General features: G+C 42.3%; 1 protein-coding gene across 1 annotated transcript; it reads right to left on the bottom strand.

Moving 5' to 3' along the window:
* Positions 1-6646: 6646 nt before the first annotated feature.
* LOC127301183 (uncharacterized) lies at positions 6647-12141 on the bottom strand. Its single transcript, XM_051331404.2, has 10 exons — positions 11978-12141; positions 11655-11871; positions 10589-10714; positions 10347-10499; positions 9634-9763; positions 9456-9497; positions 8447-8746; positions 8282-8333; positions 8035-8112; positions 6647-7206 (listed from the first exon to the last, which is right to left on the bottom strand). The coding sequence occupies exons 1-10, from the start codon at positions 12070-12072 to the stop codon at positions 7110-7112; spliced, it is 1290 nt and encodes a 429-aa protein (XP_051187364.1). The 5' UTR covers positions 12073-12141; the 3' UTR covers positions 6647-7109.
* Between the last annotated feature and the right edge of the window lie 790 nt (positions 12142-12931).

The raw sequence follows: 12931 nt of genomic DNA, 5'->3' as shown, positions 1-12931 counted from the left end.
GTTCCAGCATGTATTCCTTAGAAGTGTTGTTCCTTGCTCAAATTTGTTATTGTGCTGCAGATTATATATTGCAGATTATACATTTATACTTGCTCAAATCTGTTCCAGTTGTTGTTGGTTACTAAAATTTGCATACACAACACAGGTCCATGCAAAGAAGCGCAGTAGCCAGTAGGCTACGTAGTGATAGGCTCAATGACCTTGTCTTTGTCAAAGTTAATTCAAGGTTGATTGATAAGAAAGAGAACAAAAGAAGAGACCCCATAGAGAAGATAATTGAGGATGTTCCTGAAGATGAGGAGAATGAATTCATTACTGAAACAGCTCCCGAAAACAATGCTCCAGTTGAACAAGAATAACCTGATATTGAACCAGAAGCATCAACATCACAAGCCCAAAGTGTGACACATGCACATGTTAGGAAGAAGAGCAAGAAGAGCATCCATGCCTTGCTTAATGTTGTCCTGGAAGACGCTATGCTTTCTAAATCTTCCGATTCTTCATCTTCGAAAACGAAAGGTAACCAACCTCAACCTGATGTACCGATCAGTGATGCTTCATCTGACTCAGACTGATGGCATGGTTGTCTTGATGGTTATGTAAGCTTCATGTGAACCGAAAGCTCTGAACTTGTTGTATTACTCGTGCTGGTTTGTAATTTGTGGACAAAACTATGTCATGAACTTATTGTTGCTGCATGCAACTTCGTTTTGTTGGTTATGTAAGATTTGGACAGAACTATGTCTTAAATTGTTGCTACTTTGCTTATGATGATGTAATATGTGGACTGAATTGTGCCTTAATTTTATCTTTTATGTGAACTGTGTTAATATGTTATGCCTGTGAATTATCAAATTTGTGAACTACTGATAGATATATATAAATTTTATTTTTTTCCCCATGAATTAGCAAAACCGCTAAATGGATGATTTAGCCGCTATAGCTAGGCTATAGCCTTTCCTAGCTGCCAGAAATTCTGCCGCTATTTTCAGTAGGCGGCTATTTTAAACTTTGGACAAAACCCTTCGTGATTGTTGAGTAACATCAACGTATTGATGGCTATGATATTTTTTTGTTCAATTACAATAGTTTTTGAACGGGGACTGCAATATCGAAAATTAGTTCAAAACGGATTCTAGTCCTACATCTATTTATCTATTTTCTGGTTTGGATATACACTTGAGTTAATCTAACAGAACACCATGAATAGACTACACATTGATGAACTAAATATCCGTCGGGCTTGAAGTTAGAAATAATGACAGAACAACATAAGTGGAAATAAAGCGACACCAGTAGTTCTGCAGAAGCTAGTTCGAGCCTCATCCGACATATAATCCATTAGAAGAAATCAAGAAAATGAAGAGATGTCAGATACTTAAGTTTTGCTTATCTATGTCTTTCCACGGATAGATACCTTTTTTTGCAAAAAATTCACTGATTTATTAATAATCATCAAAAGCAGTACAAAGAAATCCAAAAGTAATAAAATTACAAATAGATTATTGGGCCACCTAGCGATACTACAGACAGTAGTGTGAGCCGAAGGCGCGCCGCCGTCCTCGCCTCTCCATCACCGGAGCCAGGCAAAGCTTGGCGTAGTAGAGTTTATTGTAGTAGACAGGAAGTCGTCGTGCTAAGGCCCTAAAGAACCAGCGCACTAGAGCATTAACCATCGCCAATAATGACAACCGTAGATTGGAAGAGACTGGCCTGAAACTATACCAGTGAACATGAAAACCGACCGAATCCCAGGAGATCCGCCGGACACACGACTCCATGCGTCCTCCGTCAGCGCTAGACACACCACCGGAGCGTGGATAGGACAGAGAGGACTATGTAGCCACCGCCTCAACATCCAAAAAAAGACACTGAAAACAAACTAAACGAAGAACTGAAACCTTCCCGCCAGCGAGAGGCCACAGTCCGCCACGCCTCCAAGGCCCTAGGGCCATCAAAGACAGAACGAACCGGCAGTGTCATTGGCGACAGGGACGAAACCATTGATGGGTTTTAGAGCTGCACCATCGTCTTGTGTATCTTTCTCTGCCTGTACCGGTTCGGCTATCCCGGTACCTCTTCTAGTCGTCTTGCCTAACGGATAGACAGGTTTTGAGTCATAAACATTCATATGATCCAACAATGGCTCATCCGACATCAATCCATTAGAATAAATACGAAGAATCCTAATTTATTTGCCTATATCTGTGACATATGCTTGCTGCAGAAAACACATGGAGAAAACTAGATGTTAAGCCTGAAAGAAAATGGAGGTGGCTGGCTAAGATAATAAAGCCATTGTTTTCTTAGTGTCACTCAAGCAAGATTACAGACATTTTTCAGGGAAATGATTGAGGAATTACATACATGAGTACTGTTTTTTTTGCGATAACATACCTGAGTACCTGACTGAGAAAATGGCAATGGGTAGTCAGTATTGTCAATATGGAGGAAGATTAAAGTGCAGCAGATCCATGGAAAAAAGTAATGGCTTCCTCTGATATCCACACACCTTTTATATTACAAAAACAAATCGAATCGGTAGGTAGCAAGAATCCATGTTGAGAGGGTGTATCAAAAATCACATCATGAGGCTAGGTAGATGTGCAGGTTGGGGAGGGAATTCACCGATGAAGCTGGTATGGCCACATGGAGGCGATATCAACAAACCTCTGGGCTGGTAGATATTTCACGATACTAGGAAGCAGTGGCGCGGCGGCACGCCGCGCCTGTAAGGCATGCAAGGAATGCCCTGCATTAGGGATAGGTAGTGGCGCAAGGAATATTCATACAGAAGAGCAAGGAGCAGACAACATTGTTAACAATAGACATTGTTAATAATAATTTCATTACATGGTTCATTGACTTGGCCTAGACAAAGAGATCACAACAGAGCATAGATACTTGCCCAAATCAGTATATATTCTTGATGACAAATCAGTAAAGTAGGATGGTAAGATGAATGTCTGCCATTGCATTGCCTAGTTTGTGAGACTTCAATAATCGCTTACATCGTCGGAGAAGAGAATGATAGCTTAGTCTAGCAGGCGTGGTGGAAAAACTAAGACAGGGGATCTTCAATTATACAAAGCCACTTAATATTACTGTAGTTGAGGTATTACTTCATTAGAGGTACTCCATATTACAGTAGCCAATTGGTCTTACCATATACCTGAATTTAGTAAAATAAATTTGATGACATAGTGGGACTATGAATCACTGAAATCTTCAGTGGCAACCAATAATCTATCTACGGTGCTGCATTTTATAAATGTCGGTTGGTGGGAATATCACTGGACCATTATTACATAAACCATAAAAGACTCTAAATAATCCCTGGAGATGTATATTGCTGCAACTGGGGTAATTTATTACTAACCTGTCAGTAAATGAAAACAAAGTGAACCTCGAAGAGAACACTTAAATCCGAATTCACAATTCCCAGGTCTCAGCCAGCGGCACAATCACTTTCCATCGATAAGAGTTCAAGGACACGTACTTCAGCAGTATCCCTTCCATTGCTCAGATCGGATCATGGAGTAATGCAAGATCAACACCACACGATTAGCAGATCTGCTTTACAAAGAAAAGAATAACCAAGAAGTGAAGAGTAGGCAAAACGTAACCAAAGCTCTGTAGTCGCCACTGCCACTGTAACCACCATGGGATAAATTAGAGACATCTACTCAAAAGAAGACATTACAATCACTTTCCATTGATAAGAGTACAAATTATATGTGCCTTGTACAGCCAGCTTCACATGAACCACCAATAACTGCACATGCCAACGGCAACCATTGGCATCAGAAAAAAACTTCAGGGAATTTAAAGCTTAATGGTTGAATATCTATGTTAATCATATACAATGTTAAAAGTATAACCATTGCATACCTCTGAAGAGAATAGCAGAATATAAAGAAGTAAAAAACCGGAAGCATCATTTATTTGTATTTTAGTTGTTCCGGAATTATGGATGACTGGCAATCTAACAGGTTCAGCGAATCAGGGGATTTATGTTATTAACTCTCCAAACTTATTTTTCAGCAGTGTAACATGCAATGTCATGACAACAAATACATAAGATCAGATGTCAATTACTCAGCACGTGAAAAGCAAGGAACCAAGGTACATGTGATCTATCAGACTGAACCTAAGAGTCCTACATGAATCTATCTCAATCAAAATTATCCAAGCATATGCATCATGAAATTAATTTTGCCTACTTGTTCCACACACAGAACTCTAGTACATCAAAGCACTTCACAATAATGTATCATTTCATACAATTTTTTTCATCAATTGGACCGGGAAACCAAAAATAGTGGGTTGATTTATCCAAAAAATACCACAATTAGCAATAACGGGCAATCTCACGCGGAATATCTCAAATGACCATTTAAGGCAACCTAAATGGCCCCTTGTTCATTTATCTATCTGTAATAAAATTCATATTTTTTTTGAATAACAGGGGCATATAACTTTAAACAGCAGTGAAAATACATTATTTCTTATTCTCCTGTAGTTGTCAGCAACATACAGTTAAACATATAATATTTGATCATCCAACCGAAAAAAATATAGAAACATGCTGGTAGCATAATGCCAATTACCTAGGAATGAATTCCCCTCTTTTGAAAGTCCATAACCAATGTAGAATTGTAGCTTTTTTATTGTGAATGAAATGTAGAATTGTAGCTGAACTGGCATCCGTCTTAAAAAATTTTTTGGTCCAACAGACCCAAATAGTAATTCCTCAGAACAACCAGCGGAGCAAAAATTCCCACATTGTCAGTAGTGAGCCGTGGGCATGAAGATCTACCATGCAGTCCAAAAGTGGACACACTGTGATGACCATCCAGCAAAAATTGACCAATAGTAAGAACTAAGAGGACTACTATTCCACCAACTGTATCATTGGATGTGCATCTTCCACGGCATGAATCAGCTGCATATGGATCATACAAACATCAATCAATCGACAATGCATAACCAAAATTAAATCAAAACAGAGGATTCAGAATAGCCAAAAAGATAATTCACAGAGAAACTAATGTTCACTGTTTTCAAAAAAAAAAAAAAGAGAAACTAATGTTCACTTGGACCAAAAGCATCACGTACCAGCAGAGCAACCTAGGAGATACGGAATCAAAACCAGCATAAAAGAAAACATGCATACCAACAGAAGAAATTCCGTTGAGCATCACGGTATCATGGAGAATCTCTCTGCTGAACTGGCCGTCGAGCACACTCACCACACAAGAGGACGATGGAACCATGGCCGAAGCCAAGATTCGTACGGTGAGGGCGGCGGTGACCAAGGCGGAATACGCATCTGCTCGCTGCCGAGTGACCTCGCTGGATGAACGCCGCACTGGAGTCTGGAGGCGAAGAGCAAGGAGCTCCCATCGGCTCCGCGATCCGAGGGGGAATTCCGGAACAACGGACCACGGAACCTCCGCGACAGGTACAGGCTTTCCTCACCACTGGCTGGCCCACCTGTCCCACCGTCGTCGCTGCCCGCCGCGCCACGCGCCGGCCTGATGACCCGTTACACAGAGGGCAGTTGTAGGGGAGAGGAGGGAACAGGCCCCAAAGGGAGTTCTGGGCCGCCGGCGACCTCTTCGTGAACACCACGAACACCAGAAAGACATACACGCGGACGCACACGCCGGCGACAACGGGTGATCTAACCACAGGGAAGCATTGGGAGTAGGCGGAGCTCATCGGCCTCTCCCTCCGGCCACCTCCTGCTCTGCATCGCATTGAGAGATGGCACTAATGGAAAACATGGAGAACTTGGGGGCAGAATTGGCCATCCCGCGCCATGAACGTCGATGCCTCTCGTGGGGAAAGAGAAGGAGACAGGATTGGCTAAGTCGAGAAGAGGTTTGCTGCTACCAAGGAAGAGGGGCTTGGCTGCATCTGTTGGTGGGGACACGTAGGGAAGACAAAGAAGCGAGCGGAAGATTCGGGAATCGAATGAAAGAGTAGGCGATGTCTTAATCACCGCTTTGACTACCGCTTGACCAGACTGAATCACAAAAACGGTACCTGACTTAATCGAAGGAAAAGAAAAAAAGCAACCGGCTTCATGCAGACTCAGCCGGTAACCGGTTGCCTCATCGCCTAGAAAAAAGGAGGAAGTAAATCCACCTGGTGAAACAACCAAAGCGACGAACGCGTGTCACGCAGCCAGAGGAGCAAAAGGAAGGAAATTACCACATCAACAGTGCTCAAAATGCTAAGAAGGACACTAAATTGATTGTCTTTTATATAGGGTATAATGTTTGTCTCGAGAAATGGATGTAGGCAGCTGGCCGGCAGCAGCGGATGATTCCATGAGAAGCAGATGACTGCTCACAATTTGTTGGTACCAACTTTGTTGCCTCATCCGTCCAAGTCATGTACGGAGTATTACCTCGTTTCCTTAACATAAAATGTTTTAGCAAACTAATTTAGTTTGCAAAAATGTTCTATATTATGGAATCGAGGTAGTATTAATCAGGAGACTCCCAGCGTGCAGCGGAGTTTGGCGGCCAACTTGCCCATGTTTTGGCGAAACCATTTAGGGGCACGCATTAAGTCAGGCAGGAGAGTCAAAAAATAGGCATGGCCAGCTTTGGTATCTATCCAAACATAACCTATAGAATGACAAATAACAGATCAATTACTAATGGTACATAGCTGTATAGGTCAGGCACAATTTGGTGGTACAGAATTCAGGAACAAAAAATGAGCTTCTGTTTCATCATCTTGTAAGTTACAGAAAATAATCATCTAGTAAGTTACAGTAATAATACTCCAATTTCTCAAGATGGAGATGTATCGGAACACATACTACAGGTTTCTGCGTGAACATGGTGCCAGTATAACCGCTAGCGAGGGGAAAACAACTCATAACTGTGCATGTGCAAACGCTCGGTGGATGATCTCACGAACTTCAGCTAACTGCAGGTCAGCAGCTCTTTTCATTGTCCACATGATAATGCAAGCAAAGGCAGTTCTGCCATGGGAGTTGAGATCTAGGGGCCCTCTACTGAAAATTGGAGCTCCGTATCACATCGACAGAACATTGGTAAGTATATTGGGAGCAAGCAGTTAAACCTCGGCTACTCCGTGACACCATCTCTCTTTACTTCTGTGTGCACGCCAGTTTGTTCGCCCTGCATTTCGTTGTATGTGCCTGATTGTTCGTCGTACGAGTACCTGCACATGTAATATAGCACATCAGCGTATATATGGCATACGGAGACATGCGACAAGGATTCTGCCATTGGGCATGTGAACTAGAAAAAATAGTTATATCATATGGACACGGGCAAGCAACTTTGTTAGATTAAGGGGAAATTGCAGAGCCAGCATAACCTTGGCTCAGTTCCATGAGATGAGGGTAACAGCACAGTTTAAGTGTGATGCCCTGCGGCCACAGACCAGAGTCTCCGTTCAAACTGACGAAGTTGTCTCATGCTCTAAATATTTTTTGTGTCAAAAAAAGCTTCGTTGGATGACTTCTGTAGTTCTATCACTATGCATCAAATTTGACTGAAAAACAACTTAACTTAAGATGCTCAAGAATATTGCAAAGCTCAAGGTAATTCAGCACGGGTGCTTCACAACCACTGGTTACCTACCTAAAATTAACCATGGGGCAACTTGTTTTTCAGAAATGGGCTACAGCTTTTATCACAACAAAGTGAGCACATGTGGCATGAAATGAATTTATAATAGGCAAGCAATTGGCAGCAGACCTGGAATCGCGCTTTATACACTATCATCCTAGCTTTCCTAACTACCAGGATATTATATCCTATTTGGATAACTAGGGCACATGAACATGACAGCTTCATCAAAATGCACAATTGTTCCACAGTACACGGTTCCCCTAAGCTGTTACTAGAATTCCAACACATGTACTAACCAAAGAAGAACCACACTAACATGGACAGATTGTTGTTGGATCAAGCAGAAAGTGGTTCGTCAGACACAGAAACAACAGCAATTGACTGAATGAACAACAGGTTCAAATAGACATACCAGGTTCCTGTAGATGCAGAGCAATAACACCCAGATGCAGAATCATAATAGTAGCCTGTGCTGCTGCTATAGTAGTACCTACATGAAAACCAGATAGGAAGTATAATCAACACAAGTAAGAAGTGTAACAGTACAGAAGTCAGCTACGAACTGTTAGCTAACTCTGGTTGTAAACCTAACAATCTAAAATTTATTATATTTTAAATGTAACTGCAGCAACTAGTACAAAGTGAAACCTATAACCTACCCAGAGGTTGGATCATAGACATAATCTGAGTCCACACTTCCATTGCCAGCTTCTGCAAGAATAAACAAATGAGTTGCTACTAAATACAAGAATGGTTCTATAAAAATAACAGGGGGCATGCGAATTTGCTCAGCATAAAGAGAAATCAATGAGATGACAACTTACTCTCTACACCTGAGGTTCGGGAAGCGTCTTGTGGTACTGGATCAGGATTGCAACCTGCATCTACAGTTTTCACATCAGAATCATGAGTGGCATCAGTGTCGTCATTGTCTCCAAACATGTCAAGGTTACTATCATCATCATCTGTTATAGCATTTGTCGTGGAGGTATTGGCGGCTGACAGACCACGGTCCATCTCCAGTAAGGACGAGGTACTTGGGTCATCCTCTGTGGTGTCTGCAAAGATATCTTCTTCAACTTCTGCTATACCAAGTCGAGCACGCTTTAGACGTTCATAACCCTCTACAAAAGGCAAAATGACAGAATATGTAATCAGGTGTGATCCTCATGAAGACAATATTAAGGAATAGATCACAATGAGCACTACTAAACTAGCATAATGTTCATACAGCTACAAGACTATTCTTGATTGAAAGAATCTGTCTGCTTGGTTTCATTTAACATCTCCTTTCAGTGGCAGTGTAGTTTCTTATTTCCATTTATCAGTGCTGCATCTTTTAAATGGGGAAAAGTATATTTATTTGTTTCATGAGCTATGATGTTAGCTTAAGTCAGTTATGTAAACATGAATAGTGGTGCTAGCTCCAACATATGTGATATCATGAATCAGGTAAAGTTCTTTGATTCAATGGGGCAATGGATTCGAATGGGTGGTAATGTATTTATCTGACGTATTAACTGCAACAACACGTATTTGCAACTTACCATTGGAAAACAGGGAGAGCCTAAAAGTCAGAATCTATGTATTTGCAAGCTGAAATAATGTGAGGGAACTGGCCATTCTGCACACACATTTCACATAATGATCTCAATTCTAAACTATTGTTCATATTCCAAGTAGTCAAATATTTTTTTTTACTAGTAACATTAATGCAATGCTGTTTCAATATTGGAATGGGAACATATTGTAATGTAAAACATAAAACCCGGTGCTTATACAAAAAAAAACTTGAATGATCTAGTAACTAGGGCTGGGAGTGGGAGTACTAACCAGCCTCACGTACAAATGTCTCCCGGTCATCTGAATACACATCTACACCAGGACATTAAAACAAAATGGAATGAGGGTGCAAATCATGTGATGATTAAAACATATCTCCATACTGAAATGGTTAATGGATGGCCAAAAAACTGCCAACTAGAAAATTTGAACAGAAAGGAACACATACTGTACTCCCCGTTCTCCATTAGCTTCATGGCAGCTTCTGTCAGCTCATCAAACATACGCTGTGTCCCCTCAGTCATTCGTCCACGTTCATCAGTGGATGAACTCTTCAATCTTTTCAGAGCCTGAATTATCTGGCAGAACATCGTCCAAAAAAAAGATTTAGCATACATTAAAACATGAATAATATTAATATAAAACGTCTCACATGATAACCTTGTCTAATGATAGGTTTTGATTCGTTCAATATTTCCGCTTTAGATTCATGCATGGCAGACAAGGTTGTGCAAGCTGTAACCAGGAAAAGTTGTATTCGTAACTAAAAGAGTTTTCCCTGAACAGTTGGCCTACAATATCGTGAAGCAACCAATGTAACAGTTTCTAGATTCTTTTGGTTCAGATTATTAACTAAAAAGGGAGAAGAACATGCAGCACGCGAGGAACCAACAAGCATGCTTGTCCTTAATCTCCATTGGACATGTACTGATTCAGATTGATTATCTGTATAAGCAGAGCAAAGATGTGTGTGAAACGAGTAACACACTGCCAGGTTACAGTTAACCTGATTCACTAAATCATTTCTCTAGTATGTTGCCGTTCAGTCAAGAACTACAACAATGACATCCCACAAGAGAATACAAGAGGGAAACCTTATCCCCCTGACCCATCTCACAATGTTAGAAGTTAAAACTACACAGAAGCTGCAAGTGAACATACCGTTTCATCTGCCTCAAGCATGTCTGCTATTCTCTTTTTTATCTTTCCAATATCATCGGAAGAGAGGTCCTGGAACTCCTCTTCTTTGTCCTTTTTCTTTTGGAACTTTTCAGCATACTTTGTGTCAACCTCGACATTGTCCAGCCAGGCATCCTACAACAAATGGGTACTTGTGTCAACAAATTGATAGATTGTATCTCCACACAAAACATCCAAGATAATAAACATAAAACACGAAGTACCTTCATATCATTGCCTCTTGCAAACTCCACAAAGTTACCATTATCATCAAAGTATCCTTCTTCTCTCTCTTGATCCAAGTTAAAAGGTTCAATCTCAATACCATCATCGATAAAGTTGGCATCATCCTGTTGAACATCAAAGTCGGTGTTATCTGACAATGACAGCAAAGTGGTTAGCAACTTATGCCTAACATATTCATAATGCCAATGGTAAGCATGGAAGAGTGCAGGAATTATATAGGGTCAGACTTACAAATCAAAATAGGGAAAAGGGAAAGGAAAAGGCATGATCCCTGGCTATTTTATGATGGCCAAAACGATAGGAAAGCACAGCTACATAATATTTTAGTTGTAAGCTATTTTATGATGGCCTAATATTCAAAATGCCAAAGCTAAGTGAACTGAATCCAAACCATAGGTACTACACCATTTGGTAGAGCTACTGAGGCCTGGCCTATGCTGCTACCTTTTCTGTTTAGTGTATCCTCCTATTTTTCCTTTTTCACCAGATGTTTTTCATACCACATATTGAAAAAAAACTTGGCATTTTGATCTTTAAAGCAATCCGAAGTCTGGAAGCAAACTTGGCATTTTTTCACGTGTGGGCTTTTGTCTTTCATTGTTCGATAGCTGCGTTTGTCTTTCGACTGTTCTCTTGCTAACCTTGTAATTATGGTAATCACAGTAGCTTTTGCTTTATTTATAAATCAGTTCATGTTGTATTTCCTCTAACAAAGTTACTGGACAACTCCCCCAAGTTGGCAAGTTACCAAATTATGTCCATAATTAACGCGCTATGACATTTTAACTGGTTGCAGCCCTACCCAAAAAAAAATACTTTTAAAAGCAATAGGAGTAATGCATACAACAGGACAACAGAGTATATCGGCAAACTAGCTGCAATTTCACCTAGAAGCCCTATTTCATCCCGTCAGTTGCGCTCCCCATATGGCTAGAAGGCAGCTTGTAAATTCTGACCCATGATTCGCTAGAAATCAGAAGCTACGTGGCTACAATCACTAGCATAAGAAACATAATTATCGAAGGCAGAAGCAGCGCCGCATACCTTGTAGCGCATTTCGAAGCCCTTGACATTGGCGGTGCCCTGCGCGTCGTCCCCTTCCCTGCGGTGGCGCCGCCGCGCGCGCTTCACCGCGGCGAGCTCGGGGTTCATGAGGCTGTCGATGTCCTCCTCCGCGGCGCCCGCGTCCCCGCTCCCGCCGGCGGCGGAGGGGTCGCGGTGCTTGGCCTTCTTCCCCTTGGGGAACCGCACCTTGCGGTCCCTGCACGGAGGAAAAACATCAGGCGAAACCCTAACGCGAGGTCCCGGCGAGGGCGGAGGGGGGCGGGAGAGGGCCGAGCCGGAGGAGGGGCTTGGGTTGAACTTACGCGAGGTCGGAGCGGTCATCGTCGTCGCCGCCGCCGGCGCCGGCGGTCGCGGGCAGGGGGCGCTTGGTGCCTCGCTGCGGCGCCGTGGGCTCCATAGGTGGGGCGAGCAGCGGAGCAGAGTAAACGGTAGAGGAAAGAGACGATGTGGGTACGCTTTGTGTTTGGACAAGGCGGGGCCGGACTGAAAGGCAATTCCTATACGCCGCATAGGTCGGCCGCTGGCAAATCCTATTCATCGCCCATTAGCGGCGGGGGATAGGCCCCGCCCACTAATGGGGCGATTTGGGCCGCGGCCCGTCGAGGCGCATGGCTCCGGTTTTGGAACTTTTTTGGGTTTTTTTTTTTGAGATAAAAATATAATATATTAAGCTAGCAAGCCGTCTCGTTAAAAACCTTCCAGTCCCCTTAGGTACCCTGGTAAGGAAAAGAGTGCGTCTGAAACTTGCTGCTCCACGAATCATTCAGCTATTACATCGTTTAGGAGTGTTTGCAAAAAAAAAAAGCTAGGGGCCTCATCGTCCCAATTACAAGAGAGATTATTAAGAAAGGGATAATTGGTTATTTACCCAGAAGTTCACCAGCCTTGGATCATCTACCCAAAGTTCATTGTACCTTGGTTAAATACCCAACAAGGACTTAAAAATAAAAAGATAATTACAGCAGGACCCTAATTAGAGTTAGTCACAGACCGGTTGGTGGATCAGCTTTGATCTGATCAGATTAAAACCCTCCTCGACCATATCGAGTTCACATATGTGCGCCTCCAGTCAGCGCCGTTCCGGGCGGCTGATCAATCGCCTCCGCATCCACAATTGAGAGACGCCTTTCAACCATCCCGACGTTGTCTGACTTTCATCAACATCATCTGCTTGTGATAGCCGTCGTCCGCCTGTGCCGTGCCCATACGTCCGGCCGCCGTGCGCATGTATGTTCCGGATTCCATCTTCTGCTATT

Source organism: Lolium perenne, chromosome 5, assembly GCF_019359855.2.
Source record: "Lolium perenne isolate Kyuss_39 chromosome 5, Kyuss_2.0, whole genome shotgun sequence".
Taxonomy (NCBI): domain Eukaryota; kingdom Viridiplantae; phylum Streptophyta; class Magnoliopsida; order Poales; family Poaceae; genus Lolium; species Lolium perenne.
The sequence above is the reverse complement of the archived record's forward strand: the minus strand, read 5'-3'. Positions and strand labels throughout refer to the sequence as shown.